The 14,398-nt window shown below is 44.7% G+C and overlaps 1 protein-coding gene and 1 pseudogene across 1 annotated transcript in view; both read left to right on the top strand.

Annotated features, from left to right (window-relative positions):
- The first annotated feature begins 710 nt into the window (after positions 1-710).
- Plek2 (pleckstrin 2) overlaps positions 711-14,398 on the top strand; it is a 28,435-nt gene continuing 14,747 nt past the window's right edge. Inside the window, exon 1 of the mRNA XM_078050093.1 lies at positions 711-1,359. Within this exon, the coding sequence (XP_077906219.1) occupies positions 1,318-1,359 (42 nt within the window). The 5' untranslated portion in view covers positions 711-1,317. The remainder of the gene's footprint in view (positions 1,360-14,398) is intronic.
- On the top strand, positions 10,238-13,302 carry LOC101975586 (sorcin pseudogene; annotated as a pseudogene).

Raw genomic sequence — 14,398 nt, 5'->3', positions numbered from 1 at the left:
CACTGTGTTTTATTTCATGTTTCCTTTTGTTTCAGTGCAGGTATGGCTTGGTAGTGCATTGTTGTTGATCTTGTCTTGATACTTGATAATCTGTTCATTGTGGATGTTTTGGGCATTAATTTTGATTTTTTAAAAATATTTTTTAAGTTGTTGATGGACTGTTACTTAATTTCTTTATATGTGGTGCTGAGAATGAAACCCAGTGCCTCACACATGCTAGGCAAGCACTGGACCACGAACTACAAACCCAGTCCTGATTTTTTTTTTTTTAAATGGGGATTGAACCATGGGGTGCTTTGCCACTAAGCTACACCTCCAGTTCTTTTTATTTATTTATTTATTTTTTTTTTTAGTTGTTGATAGATCCTTATTTTACGTATTTATACGTGGTGCTGAGAATTGAACCCAGGGTCTCACACATGCCAGGCTTACCACTGAGCCTCAGCCCCAGCCCTTATTTTTTATTCTGATACAGGGTCTAAGTTGCCAAGGCTTGCCTGGAACTTGCCATCCTCCTGCCTCAGCCTCCTGAGTTGCTGGGATTGTCACCACCATGCATGGTCATTAATTTTTATTTTAAAAAATGTTAAACTAAAATATTATTTATCTACGTTATTGAGTTCCTTGGCTCCTCCTTAAATTTTGCCCAGAATGCTGGATTCTTTGGTTCTCGCCGCCTCCCCCCCCCCCCTTTTGGGATGGTAGATATTGGGGACAGAATGTTTCCTGGGCACAGCCGTCTCCCTCCCTGCAGACTGCACCAGCTGTCTTAAAGTTGTGGCTTTCTGGTTAATAAGGACTCTTCTCTGCCCCCACCAGATGCCCAGAAACACTTGCCATCCCACTTCCATCCTATCCATCCTCCCACTTCCATTTCCACTGAGTGCAGGGAAGGTTCCGAAATCTTTTCAGTGCCCTTTAATTGCGTAAGTATTAACCCAGCACAATAAGCCACCGGGGTAAATCTGGGGCGGAGGAAACTGGGCAGAGACTGGCAGAGTTATGAAGCGCAGGGCACCCCGGGGGCGCCCTGCCAGGTCGGAGAAAGCTGGGGCGGGGTTGGCAGACTCTGCACCTAAGACTAATCACCGGCCTTGGAGCACCTTCAGGTGGGACGTGGAGGCAAAGATCCCAGCCCTGCCCGACTTCCTGCCCGGGAGGCCCCGCGGTCTCGGCTCTGGACAAGCGCCAGGGAGGCGTCGCCCGCCGGTGTCGGAGCGGCTTCCTGGGCGCAGTGGGCGCGGGCTGCGCGGGCGCGGAAAAGCGCGAAGCGTCGGGACAGCTCACCTAGGATAGCCCGGGCGTGCGGGCGGCTACATGGAGGACGGCGTGCTCAAGGAGGGTTTCCTGGTGAAGAGGGTGAGTGCGGGTCGATGCGCCCACCGCGGGGCTCCGCGGCTTCTCACCTGAGTGAGGCCAGGCGCGCGCGTGTGCCCGGGTCCCCATCCCCAACCCCATGGTGGGATCGGGTGACTGGGGCCTGTTGCGCGGAGCTGCCTGCGGGTGGGAACGGAGGGGTGCACGGAGGTTGGACGCCCGCACCAAGGCGGAGTAAAGCTTTCCAAAGAAAAGAGGGGCCGCGGCAAAGGCACGGCGAGGATCGCGCTTGCCTAGTGCGGTGTGGGGTCTGGCGGCGCGTCCGAAGTGGGAATCTTAAAACTTATTGGGCCTGGGAATGTAGCACAGTGGTACAGCGGGAGTTTAGCGAGCACGAGGCTGTGGCGCTCATCCCCAGCACCACACACAAAACAGATTAAGATATTATGAATAAGGGATGGAGAGAGAGAGGATAGTTAACCGGTACAGGGGTACAGTTGCAAAGAAAAAGTAACTTCTAATATCCTGTAGCACATTAGGATAACTATGATTGACAGCAATTCAAAATAGTTAGATGGCAGGATTTCAAAGTGTTCCCAACACAAAGAAATGATCCATGTTTGAGGTAATGGATATGACAATTACCCTGATCTGGTTATTATTCATTGTATACGTGTACTGAAAGGTCACATTGGACCCCTATACATGTGTACCACTATTATGAGTCAATTTGAAAAAGAAAAGAGTTATGAATAGTATATTTAAATTTATTTGGTACTGGTGATTGAACCCAGGTCTTGCACATGCTAAACAAATGCTCTACCATCTAGCTCCACCTCCAGGATAAATATAATTTATTAAAACAACATGAGCTGCTCCATAATTACATCTTGGAGGAAGGGGGAATGCTGTATTTCTTTAGCAGCAGTCCAGTGCCAGTCCTGGGTATTGTCTTGTTTAATCCTCCCTATAGTCATACAATGTGAATAGAGACGCATTGCCCACTTTCACCAAGGAGGAAGCAAAGCTCAGAGTGGTTAAGTAACTTGCTCTGAAAGTAGTAAATGCTGGAGCTGGGATCAAATCCCCTCTGGTTGACTCCCTCCTGTCTACCAAGCAGCATGTGCGGGGGATATTATTTAAATGAGGAAAATGAGGATCAGAAAAATGAGAGTTTGCCCAGAGCTAGTAATAGCGGGGATGAGAACAGTCCTTCCTCAGCCTCGCCCCATATGGCCCACAGGGAGCAAGAGTGCAAACAAAAGCAGAATGCTTGGAGTCAAGGTGGAAAATGAATGAAAGAGCAGCCACAAGAGGGGATACCAAATACCACCTTTGATATTTTAAAGAATTTTTAGGACTGAAGTTGTAGTTTAATGGTAGAATGCTTGCCTGACATTTGCAGGACCCTAAATTTGATCCTCAGCACCACACACACAAGATTAAAAAAGAAAAAAATTAACCCTGGTGTTAAGAGTAACTGTTTTGGCTAACATGATAACGTAACATGCAGATAAATGAATCTGGGACTGAGCATTTTGCTCTTTCCCCTGAGTTACAGCTTTGGGACGGGGTGATGAGCGATGAAGAGACTCTCCCTCTTACTGCTTTTCCTGGTGGCCAGATCAGCTCTATCTGCCCTGAAGGCTCAAATTGTTTTCTTATTCCATTTATAGTGTGTCCACCTTGTATTGCACGGTATTTGATGTTAGAAGGCAGGTGTGTTATTTGCTCAAAGCTGTAAGGAGGATAGGAGGCTGATGCCAGATCAAGGGTCAGACTGAACATGAGCAGTCCCAGAATTCCATGCCCACTTCATGCCCCTGTGACTATGACGACAGCCTGGTCCCCTAGGGTCTGTGGAGGTCGCTGCACAACCTGTGGGGGGACTTCTGCTGTCTCCCACTGCACTGCAGCGTGAGGTGGTGGGATGAGATGGGTGGAGAGTTTTGGTCCAACTGTGGATCACCAGTCCCAGGTAGGGGCCTATGGAGGGCTGGAGTTTACTTGAGGTTAGTCCCCCTCAGATGGGGCTCTATTCCAGGGGTTACCTACATGATTTCCCACCTCTGCTACCACACTGAGTCAGATGACCTGCTTAGGAAAGCCAGGGTGCAGAGAAGTGAGAACCGTGTGGCCCCCCAGCCTACCAAAAGGAAAGGGCTTGGTTGAGATACCCAGGCCTCATTTCAGCCAAACCCAAAGTGTGGGATTTGAAGTCTGATCCTAAGGCAAGATGAATCCATGCCTCTTCCTGCTCCGCGAGGAAGGTGGCCTCAATGCCCCTGCTATGGGCACCACCTGCTGATCAGTCCCAATCACCACGTTCTGTGTCCCTTTATCTGCCAAGTGGACCAGCAGCTCCTGTGTCCACTGAAAGTTACAGGAGCAGGACACTAGGAGTCTGAAGGTTTAGCAGGGTTTACAGCCCAGAGGTGGGGGCAGGGCCCAGCTAAAAGCCAGAGTACAGCGTAGTCATCAGCTTTCAGCAGCGGGAGGGCCATGCTGGAGACAGGCAGGGGCTTGATGGATTTGGTTCCTAATCCCGCCCAGACAAGAAGGAAGCAAAGCTGCAGGCAAAATGCAGGGAGCTCACAGGGTTTGGCTATCAGGAGAGAGAGGGGGGAAGGAGGCAGGAAGCCTGGGTGGTGGGACCGCAGGTAGGTGGCCCGCAGAGGTAGGGGCACTTTGAGGCATCCCCGCAGGGCTCATTATCTTGAACCACATCGCAATGTTAACACGTTTTGACCTGGGAATTTTATATATAGGACTCCATCCCAAGGAAATACTATAAAAGCTTTATGAACAAAGATCGATGTTTGAAAACAACCTAGAAACTACAAATATGTCCCCCTAAATAAATAAATGATTAGTTAAATTATGGTTATGTGGATGTTAAAAACGTTTATTGCATTAAAATCCAAGGAGTTAAAAAGACACAAGATATGAGAAAAGAAAAGATATTCATAGAAATAGAAAGACCAGAAGGAGTTCTAGAGGCTGGAAGTCAAAAACCAAGGTGTTGGCAGGGCCGCGCTCCCTCTGAAACCTATTGGGTAGGATTTTTGTCAATTCTTGGTGTTCCATGCCTTGTAGATGTGTCTCTGCCATCTCTGGGTCATCACATTCTATCTTCTCCCTGCATGTCTCTCGGTGTCCAAATTTTCCTCTTCCTCTAAGTGTCAGGTAGGCGTTCAGGATGCCAAGATGTGGAGGCAGGGTATAAAGGATGCCGATGGAGGACTAGACAGGAAGAGTCATGTCCCTGTTTATGGTAAATCCCATTACCATGACAGCTCCCTCCCCTGAGGACTTATCACCATGACAATTCCCAGCACAGGTTTGGTATTTTAAAATGACCAATGGGATAGGAAGGATAGTAGAATGAATCAGACATTATGACTCTATGTGCATAGATGATTACCCGACTGGTGTAACTCTACATCATGTACAACCAGAAGAATGAGACATTATACTGCATTTATATATGATGTGTCAAAATGCATTCTACTGTCGTTGTATAACTAATTAGAACAAATGAAAAAAAAAAAAAAGACCAACTAAGAAAAAATAATGAGAAATAAAATGACCAATGGAGGTAAATTGGATGGGATGTGAATTAGGTTTTCTAAAGTAACCAGAGGCGGAAAATTAGACAATATTCCAATCAGGTATCATAAGATAACCAACGGGGAAAGTAGGGTAAGGTCTTCAATCAGGTCTGTGTGGGGAAGAGAATGCTGCACAGCTCAGCATTGTAAGACACTAATTTCCAGACATCAGGGCCCTGAGCTTCTCTTGCTTGGCCTACTCTGCTCTGCTCTGCCTTACGGAGTGCTACTTCCACTGTCACCTTCAGTAAATCTACTTTGCTTGTTACTTGTGTATGTCTTGCTCATTTCTTTCTTTGGGTCACCAAGGACCATAAGGACTCCAGTCACGATGGGTTAGTACCCACCCTCATCTGGTATGACTTTATTTTAATTTAATTACATCTACAAAGACTTAATTTCTGAATAAGATCACATTCATAGGTACCAGAGGTTAGAACCTCAAGGTATCTTTTTGAGAGATACAATTTATCCCATAATAAGTACCATCTTTGCTTTTGGGCGGGGGAGAGAGGATTGTAGGGCCTTGGGCAGACTGTTTCCTCATCTTTAAAGTTGGGGGTAGAGTAGGCCTTTCCTAAGGATCTCTTCAGCTGGGACATTCTGTGTCACCTAATCCCAGCCCTGAGGTGCCATCCCATCTTATGGCCCCCTCTTTCTTCTAAAAGGGCACCTGGAACTCAGCCACTCAGTGCTCCAACTGGCCTCTGCTCATAGCCAGCCACTTGCAGACAAGGTGCTTAAAGAGGGAGGCTTCTCTGTGCCTGGGGACAAATGTGCTGGTAGAGAGAGGCCTGGGTTCTTTCTCAGCTTACACCACTGTTTTTAGCCCCTGACCCACTTGGTCCAGTGACTTTGGACCAGTTACTTACAACCATGCTCACTGTGTCACTTACTGTAGATCAGGGACACTGACGCCTTCCTACTAGTTTTGTGTAACGGTCCAGCAGCTTCTAGCAGAGCTGCAGCCTCATTTGCTTCATTCAGTGGTCTCTTCCTAGGCAGGGTGGGGTCTCTTTCTATGCTGGGCAGGCGCAGTACTGCACACCTGTAATCCCAGCTGCTCAAGAGGCTGAGGCAGGAGGATGGTGAGTTCAAAGTCAGCCTCAGCAATTTAGTGAGGGCCTAGGCAACTCAGTGAGACCCTGTCTCTAAATAAAATACAACAAAGGGCTGGGTCTGTGGCTCAGTAGTTGAATGCCCCCGAGTTCAATCTCCAGTACCAAAAATAAATAAATAGATTGTTAGTGGTTAAGCACCCCCAAGTTCAATCCCAAGTATGTATGTGTGTATATATGTGTGTGTGTGTGTGTGTGTGTGTATATATATATAAATATATATATATATATATATATATATATATATATATAAAAGAGACCTTCTCTCAGAACAACAACAACAGCAAAATGAGTTGGGGATGTATCTCAGTGGTTAAGCACCCCTGAGTTCAGTCCCTGGTACCAAAAAAAAAAAAAAAAGAAAGAAAGAAAAAATTAAAAAAATCAGTGATCTCTTTCTTTCTCTTTTTTGTGAGGGAGGGAGGCAGGGATGGAATTGAACCCAGGAACACTTAACCACTGAGCAACATTCCCAGCCCTTTTTATTTTTTATTCTGAGACAGTCTAGCTAAGTTTCTGAGGCTGGCCTTGAACTTGTGATCTCCTGCATCAGGCTCCGAGTTGATGGGATTATAGGCAGGTGCCACTCGCCTGGCCAGAGTGATAATTTTAACACAAGAATCTAAACCTATTGAACTTCTGCTTAAAATTCTTCGAGAACTCCCCTCCCAATATTAAAATCAAACTGCAACAAGGAACCTGAAGCCCTTGGTGACGTAGTCCCTGTCACTTCCCCCTCTCTTCCCCACAGGCCTTGGAGCCCAAGATATGTGAGTGTACAGGGAATTTCCCCAAAGCATTAGCATTGTTTTGTGGTTCTGGGGATGGAATCCAGGGCCTTGCTCACGCTAGGCAAGTTCTTTCTCTACCACTGAGCTGTGCCCTCTCCACTGAGCTGTGCCCTCTCCCTGACAGTGGCGTTATGCAAAGCCTCGGGAGCCTTTCGACCTGACAACTCCACACAGCCTTCAAGACTCAGCCCCCCCCAAAGAATTAAGCAGACACTTCTCCAAAGAAGAAATACAAATTGTCAACACATATATGAAAAAAGGTTCAATATCATTAGCAATTAGGAAAATGAAAATCAAAACTATACTGAAATCTCATCTCACACCAGTCAGATGGCAGTCATCAAAAATAAAAATAATAATAAATGCTGGAGAGAAAGTGGGGGGAAAGGAACCCCGTTGCTGGGATTGTAAATTAGTATAACCACTGCGAAGATCAGTATGGAGGTTCCTCAAAAGACTAGGCATGGGGTCTGGGGACATAGCTCAGTGGGTAGAGTGCTTGCCTTGCATGCACAAGGCCCTGGGTTCAATCCCCGGCACCACACACACACACACACACATACACACACACAAAGACCATGGAATATGGAATGACCATATAACCCAGCTATATCATTCCTAGGTATCTATCCTAAAGAATTAAAGTCAACATAATATAATGTCACATGCATACTCATGTTTATAGCAGCACAATTTACAACAGCTAAACTGTAGAAGCAGCCTAGGTGTCCATCAGTGGATGAATGGATAAAGAAAATGTATAATGGATAAAGAAAATACACACACACACACACACACAATGGAATTTTATTCAGCCATAAAGAAAAATGAAATTATGTTACTTGCAGGAAAATGTGTGGAACTAGAGACCATCATGTTAAGTGAAATAAGTCAAACTCAGAAGGTCAAGGGTTGTATGTTTTCTTTCATATGTGGAATCTAGAGAGGAAAAAGGAAAATCAAGGTGGGGGAGGGGAATCTCATGAAAATCAAGGGGAGATCAGTAGAAGCAAGGGACTGGGGAGTGGGAGGGAGGGACGGGAAGTACTGGGGAATGATACTGGTCGAATTATATGGTTTCATTGTGTGCATGTATGAATATGTAACAGCAAATCCCATCATTGCATACAACTCTAATGCACCAATTTAAAAATGTTGGGGGATAATCTTTAAAAAATTAAAAAAGACAGCTCCAGTATCAGCAGGGAATATGCCTAACCCCATTCTACCCTCTTCTGTGCTTTCTCGTCCACCTGGACTCCTCCTTGGTGTTAGGCATCTATCAATTACCTATTGTTTGTAATAAATTAGCCCCAAACTTAACATCTTAAAACATCAAGCAATTATTGTCTCACAGTTTCTGAGAGCCTAGTACACAGGAAACCTAGCTGTAAGATTTTGGCTCAGGGTCTCTTCTGAGGTTGCAAAGCGTTGCCCTTGATGAGACAGTCACCTGACCTGGTCAGCAGGAGGGTTCTTTTCTAAACTCACTCCCAGGCCTAAGGTCCTCCCTTCTCTATAGGACTGCTCACCACGTGGAAGCTACTTTCCCTAGAGCAAATGATGAGAAAGGGAGAGAGAGAGAGTTTGCACGAACCAATAAGAAGCTGCAGAATCTTTTATGACCTAATGTTGTATGTCATTGGTGGTGCATTCCTATAATCCCAGCTGAAAGAAAAGTGGCGCAGCACACACACCTGGGATAAGAAGTGGATTTATGGTCAGGAGCCTGACAAGGCTGCTCTGTACAAGAGAGGGACAGCAGTAGCAAGGAGGGAGAACAGCAGCAACTTCCCCTTGAGTGTTATCTTTCATAGGCTAGAATCCTGGCCACGCACTAGGGGCGGGTGTAGTCTTTACTGACATAGTAAGCATCCCCTCATCTTGTGGAAGGCAAATTTCTTTCTTGGGAACAGAGACAGGCAGTTTTCCTATCTCAGAGGGGGAATAGGAGAAAAAAAGCATGACCCTTTATCTTCTCAAGGAGAAAACAGGGAAACCAGTAAGTTCCCATCTCAGGGGGAGTAAGTTTTCTCCTATCTCTTGGTGAGAGAACAGGGAGAGATCGGCACATCTCCAGGCTGGTGGGTTTTATCTCAGGCTAGTTTCTGTTTCTAGGGAAAGAACAGTATTCATAAAGTGGGGGCTGGGGAAAGGGAGATGGCTGCAATTGTGCTAACCAATGACTTGGGAGGCTGAGCAGGAGGATTGCAAGTTTGAGGTTAGCCTCAGCAATTTAGCAAGGCTCTAAGCAACTTATCCAGACCCTGTCTCAAAAAGTAAAAAGAGCCAGGGATATGGCTCAGTGGTAAAGTGCCCCTGAGTTTAATGCCCAGTACAGCAGCAGCAGCAGCAGCAGCAACATCTTCATCATCCTTAACGTCTCTTGTCAGAAATGATTTACCACTATGCCATATCCTACTAGTCACACAGACCAACGCTTTTAAAATGTGTGAAGAGAAGGAGAGAATCACTGGGGGTCTTGTCAGTCAGTTGACTATTTGGCTATTCTGGGTCTCTTATTTTTCCAAATGAATTTTAGAATTGCTTTTTCTAGTTTTGTGAGGAATGTCATTGGGATTTTAATGGGAATTGCATTCACTCTGTATAGTGCTTTTGGTAGTATGGCCATTTTGACAATATTAATTCTGCCTATCCAAGAACATGCCTTTCCATCTTCTAATGTCTTATTCAATTTTTCTCTTCAGTGTTCTATAGTTTTCATTTTAGAGAACCTTTACATTCATAGTTAGATTAATGCCCTAGTATTTTATTTATTTGAGGTTATTGTAATGGAATAGTTTTCCTAATTTCTTTCTTTTTCAGCAGATTCATTTTCTGAGTATAGGAAAGTGACCAGGTCTCCATCATTATACAAAGTACATGTATGAAGACTTGAATTAGGTGTCAACATACCTTATATACAAACAGAGATATGAAAAATTGTGGTATATATGTGTATTAAGAATTGTAATGGGGGTTGGGGTTGTGGCTCAGTGGTGGAGTGCTTGCCTTGCACGTGCGAGGCGCTGGGTTCAATCCTCAGCACCACATAAAAATAAAATAAAATAAAGATTAAAAAAAAGAATTGTAATGCAAAAAAAAGTACATGTATAATGGTATAAATTGACACGAACATACTTTATATATAGAGATATGAAAAATTGTGCTCTATATGTGTAATAAGGTTTGTAATGCATTCCACTGTTGTTGTGTATTTAAAATAAAATAAGATCAATAAAAAAGAAAGAAAGGAAGTGACCAGGTCTCACCAAGTTTCCAAGGCTGTCCTTGAATTTAAGATCCTTCTGCCTCAGCCTCCCAAGTACCTGGATTACAGATATGTGCTACTGTCCCCAGCAACTCGGGATTATTTGTGAGGCCAGAGAATCAGGCTGGAATGCCTTACAACCAAGAATGTTGCAGCCAGACAAAAGTACCCAATGGCCGTGGGTCAGTGTTATCTCTGTTAGAAGATGCTTCTACTGGAAAATTTGTTGCTGAACGTTTTGGACACTTGTCTTTGATAACTCTGGGATCTAGGTGTCAGAAGAAACTGTCCTACTATTGCCCTTGCCAGAAGTTCCCATTTCCCCATGTTTGTTTGCTGTCAAGCACACATCAGGGCTCTGCCTTGGATTGACAGAAGCCTGGTTACCTACCTATTCTCCAAGTGCAAGGGATTCTGGGAAGTTTAACATTTTGTCCAGGAAAGTACATCTCTGTTTTTGTTTTTTTCTGCTCAGCATCTGTTGGTTACATTTTTCTCCTCTTCCATCACCCGCCGCCTTCCTCTTTTCCCTTTTGGGAAGTTTGGTAGGGCTGTCATAACAAGTATCACAAACTGACTTAAACATCAGAGGGTTTTTTTTTTCCCCTCAAAGTTCTAGAGCCTCAAAGTTCAAGATCAAGGTGTTGGATGGTTTGATTCCTTCTGGGGATTTTCTTCTTGGCTTGTGGATGGCTGCTTCTTGCTGTGTCTTCACGTGGTCTTTCTTGTGGAATGTAGATCTCTGGTGTTTCTGTGTGTGTCCAAATCTCTTCCTATAAGGACACCAGTCAGATTGGGTCAGTGCCCACCTAATGATCCCATTTTAACTTGATCACTTCTTTAAAGGGGCTGTCTTCCCATACAGTCTCATTCTGAGGTATGGGGTTCGGACTTCAGCATATGAATTTGGAGGCATGCAAGTCAGCCTAAAAGATCCATGTTTTAAGGTTTCACATTACTTTCCCTCTCTTCACCTGGTGACAGCACCTGTACCATCCATTTACATGCTCTTCTCCCTCGTCCAGCTACGACCTTGTGTGCCAGTCATTTGCTGCCTTGAATTCTTCAGCATCCAGAGGCCCCAGGCCAGCCTGGCTGGTGCCAAGAGTGTCAAGACCCCCACAGCAGGGGGCTCCCAGGGAATGAGGACCAGAGACTGGACCATGTAGAGAGAAGCAGAGGGCCCTAACAGCTGAGGAGTCAGATTTAAACCTTTTTTGTCTTCCTACATCAGATAAAACTGTCAACCCTCCGACTGCATGTACCTTTTGTCAGGAACAAAGGGAAGGGACCCCGCTCGTTTTTGTTGTGGTGGTTCTGGGGATTGAGCCCAGGCCGCTCTCCTTCTGAGCTACATCCCCAGCCCTTTCTCTTTTTTTGAGGCAGGATCTCACTGAATTGCCCAGGCTGACCTTAAACTTGTGATCCTCCTGCCTCAGTCTCCTGAGTAGTTGGGATTATAGGCCTGTGCCACCGTGCCTGGTTCTACAACTTTTGATAACCTAATAGCTCCCATTACGTGCTGAGCATGGAATGGAATCATAGCACCACAGATGTGAGAACTGAAGGGGTCTTTGATATTAATAAATGCTAGGTAAGGCCATGAGTGATTTCGGGACTTGGTCTTTGATCCAGATAAAGCTCATCTTTCTAGGTTAGAATATAGTTCCAAATTGGGTTCTGCTTAGAAATATGCCAAGAAGGTGCTTTCCTGGGTACCAAACCCTACTTTCCAGTCCCTCAGCAGAATTCCCCTACCCATTAGTATGTTCTAGAAACTAGTTCTCTGCCTGCACCTGACTATGCTGACCCACCTGAGAACATCTCAAACAACCTGCCTTGTATGCCTGCTGCAGCTGGTTAGGCTAGCCTGGCAGGTCCCTTAGCGCTGTAGAGTGACTGGCGCTTCAGCTTTAGAGATTGCCCAGACCCTTTGACTAGTTACATTCTTTCTAGGGATTATATTTTAAGGAAAGAAAATTAGAGACATAATCAAAATTTATGTGTGAGAATACTCATGGCTTATAACAGCAAAAACAAAACAAAACAAAACAAATTCAGTCACAAATAATAGGAGATTGGCAAGTAAATTATACACATGAAGCATAGTCATAAAGAATATTCTAGGGGGCTGGGGTTGTGGCTCAATGGCAGAGCACTTGCCTCGCACATGTGTGGCACTGGGTTCAATCCTCAGCACCAGATAAGAAATAAATAAACAAAATAAAGGTATGTGTCCATGTATAACTAAAAGCAATATTTAAAAAAAAAAAGAATATTTTAGGGCACAGTGGCACAGGCCTGTAATCTCAGTTAATCTGGAGGCTCAAGCAGGAAGATAGCAAGTTCAAGGCCAACCTGGGCAACTGCAAGATCCTACCTCTAAATTGAAAACAAAATTAAAAAGGACTGGAGATGTAAGTCAGTGGTAAAGCTCCCCTGGGTTCAAGTCCTACTACAAGAAGAAGAAGAAGGAGGAAGGGGCAGGGAGGAGGAGGAGGAGGAGGAGGAGGAGGAGGAGGAGGAGGAGGAGGAGGAGGAGGAGGAGGAGGAGGAGGAGGAGGAGGAGGAGGAGGAGGAGGAGGAGGAGGAGGAGAGTTGCCCTGGGGTGGGGAGGCAGAGCTCGGTCTGCACCAAGGCCTATCTGGGCACCCCGGTGCCAGCAGTGAGTACTACCCTGGCAAGTATGGAGAGACTCCTGGAGGACAAACGCAGAATCCTCTGTGTGGTCACTTTGCTGCTGTAGCAGGACAGGATGAGCAAATAGATGCTGCTGAATTGCAGAGACGTCTGCCACAGTTGGGCATTGCTGGAGGATACAAACCTTTTAACCTGGTGACTTGTCAGCTTGCAATTTCAATGGTGGATAGAGACAGGTTTGGCATGATGGGCTTCAATGAATTTAAAGAACTCTGGGCTGCATTGAATGGCTGGAGACAACACTTCATCAGTTTTGATGGTGGTAGGAGTAGAACCGGGGATCCTCAAGAATTGCAGAAGGTGCTAAGGACAACAGGCGCTGAGGCCGACTCCCCAAACTGAGTTCAATTGCAAAACAATACAGCACCAGTGGAAAGATCACCTTAGACTACATGGCCTGCTGTGTTGAGCTGAGGGCTCTCACAGAGAGCTTTTGAAGAGGGGACGCTGGGCAGCAAGGTGTTGTGATTTTCCTTTAGGATGATTTCATTTAGTGTTTCCTGATTGTCTAAGAGGAAGCTGTAGGTGGAGCATTCATTCTTTCTGGAGTTTGCATTTGCTAACTCTTGGCCTTCAGCAACATGTAAACCTACACGGCTACTTCCCCTGACAGCTACTGTAAAGGTTACAACTGTATACACAAGTGAAGGTTTGTTTGTAGTTTTGATAATGAATTCTTTGGAACTTGATAAGGCCAAGTCTGTTATACCAATTAGAACTCCTTGAGCTATTATCAATCATACTTTATTTTCCTGCTTAAGCTCTTTTATGTAAATCTGAGTGTGCAAAATGTTTAAGTCACGTTATAGACTTTACATTGTGAGACATGTAAAGCTTTTAATGAAGCTACAGCTGTTATCTTTCCTAGGAGAATGTGGTTGAAAGTTCTGTGTATGGAATATTCTTATGAAATGGTGTAGACCCATTTGGATACACAAAATAAACAAATGTGGTATTCCATGTCAGGGTTCACTGAAGTAGAAATTTAGCTCAGGCTTTAGACTGATATATATTTTGATTGCTTTATAAATGGAAAGGGAACATTGAGTGATTATTTTCTGCCTCTTTTTTTTTTTAGTTTCTTTTTTTTATATATGACAGCGGAATGCATTACAATTCTTATTACACATATAGAGCACAATATCTCTGGCTGTATACAAAGTATATTCACACCAATTCGTGTCTTCATACCTGTACTTTGGATAATAATATCCATCACATTCCACCATCATTTATAACCCCATACCCCTCCCTTCCCCTCACACCCTTCTGCCCTATCTAGAGTTGGCTATTCCTCCCACGCTCCCTCTCCCTACCCCACTATGAGTCAGCCTCCTTATATCAAAGAAAACATGTGGCATTTGTTTTTTTGGGATTGGCTAACTTCACTTAGCATTATTTTCTCCAACTCTATCCATTTACCTGCAAATGCCATGATTTTATTCTCTTTTATTGCTCAGTAATATTCTGTTGTGTATATATGCCACATTTTTTAATCCATTCATTTATTAAAGGGCATCCAGGTCAGTTCCACAGTTTAGCTATTGTGAATTGTGCTGCTATAAACACTGAAGTGGCTGTGTATTTCCT

The sequence above is a fragment of the Ictidomys tridecemlineatus genome, chromosome 5, assembly GCF_052094955.1.
Source record: "Ictidomys tridecemlineatus isolate mIctTri1 chromosome 5, mIctTri1.hap1, whole genome shotgun sequence".
Classification (NCBI taxonomy): Eukaryota; Metazoa; Chordata; class Mammalia; order Rodentia; family Sciuridae; genus Ictidomys; species Ictidomys tridecemlineatus.
The sequence above is the reverse complement of the archived record's forward strand: the minus strand, read 5'-3'. Positions and strand labels throughout refer to the sequence as shown.